This window comes from Tupaia chinensis, unplaced genomic scaffold, assembly GCF_000334495.1.
Source record: "Tupaia chinensis unplaced genomic scaffold, TupChi_1.0 Scaffold141399_1, whole genome shotgun sequence".
Taxonomy (NCBI): Eukaryota; Metazoa; Chordata; class Mammalia; order Scandentia; family Tupaiidae; genus Tupaia; species Tupaia belangeri.
The window spans coordinates 340,348-341,469 of record NW_006201261.1 but is presented as its reverse complement, the minus strand read 5'-3'; the positions used below and the strand labels follow the sequence as shown (position 1 = coordinate 341,469).

Genomic DNA, 1,122 nt, shown 5'->3' with positions numbered 1-1,122 from the left:
CGCGCGGGCCCAGACAGGGCCCAGCCGCAAACCCAGTCGGCCCGGTCCGGGGAGAGCTGTCGCCAGCGGACCAGCCAAGCCCGCCCACCTCACCCCTTCCGGGCGTGACCCGCGCCCCGGCTGCCCGCGAGGAGCCGCGCTTCCCGGCGCTAATTGGCTGCGGACGCAGCGGGGGCGGGCCCGGACGGACGGCGGCGGATTCAAGATGGCGGCGGCCAGGAGGTAACTTCCACCGGAGCCGGCAGGGAGGGCAAAACCGTGGCGGCGCTCCACCAGACCGCAAATGCGCATGGAAGCAGGCGGTGGTGGCTCATGGCGGACGCCGGATCCCGCCCTCGAGGCTTAACACCAGCAGCGGGAGAAGGATGCTGCCATTTACCTTTGCTCTCCCGGCCTCCACCTTCTTGCGCCGCTGTTCTTGTTCATCTTCTTCCATTTCCCCGTGAGCCGTTCGCTGGCGGCTGGGAGGTGGCGGGGCCGACGCGGTGCCGCCTTCGCTCTATTTACACTCCCTCCCCTTCGCCCTAGCGTGCCCTACCCCACAACTGTCACGCGACGGTGGCACCGCCCGCCGCCCGCCCCGCGGACGCGGCCAGGCAGAGGACCTCACTGCTGTCGCGCGCACGCGCGCCCGAAGGGCGCTTAGCGTGGAGCTCCGCCCCTGCCGCCAGCCCACCTCCGATTGGTGCGCTGATCTGCCCGCCTCCTGCATCCGGACCAATAACTAGATCCCTGAGCTCACTGTGGTTGGTCAGTTTTAAAAGCCCCACCCGGGAGTAACTAGGTTCGCGCCGCTGTTCCCGCGTCTTGTCTGGCGTGCCTAGGCACAGCTGCTACCGGGCAGGGTGTCCGCAGCAGTTACTGGCAGCCGAGTGGTGGGTCTGACCTTCAGCGCTGTGGCCTTCCTTCTAACTGCCTGTAACCCCAGCTACATGCAACCATGATAGCACTTAAAAGCCCGACAGAGGGACATTCGCCAGAACCTGGCAGTCCCCAAAGCTGTCGAATCAAGGGCCCAAGGAGAGTGGAGTCGCTGTTAGGCCAGGAGGAGCCCAAGTTCCCCAAGGGCTGAACGAAACGGAAGTCCTGTCTGGGATACTTTCAGGGACATGGGGCAAAAAG

At 66.0% G+C, this 1,122-nt stretch overlaps 1 protein-coding gene across 3 annotated transcripts in view; it reads right to left on the bottom strand.

The window, feature by feature from the left end:
• PCNT (pericentrin) overlaps positions 1 to 619 on the bottom strand; it is a 158,302-nt gene extending 157,683 nt beyond the window's left edge. For 2 of the 3 annotated variants that reach the window (XM_014581959.2, XM_014581960.2), the window contains exon 1: positions 380 to 619. In XM_014581959.2, the coding sequence (XP_014437445.2) occupies positions 380 to 436 (57 nt within the window). In that variant the 5' untranslated portion in view covers positions 437 to 619. The remainder of the gene's footprint in view (positions 1 to 379) is intronic. The other variant, XM_014581961.2, reaches the window with a different exon arrangement.
• Positions 620 to 1,122: the final 503 nt, after the last annotated feature.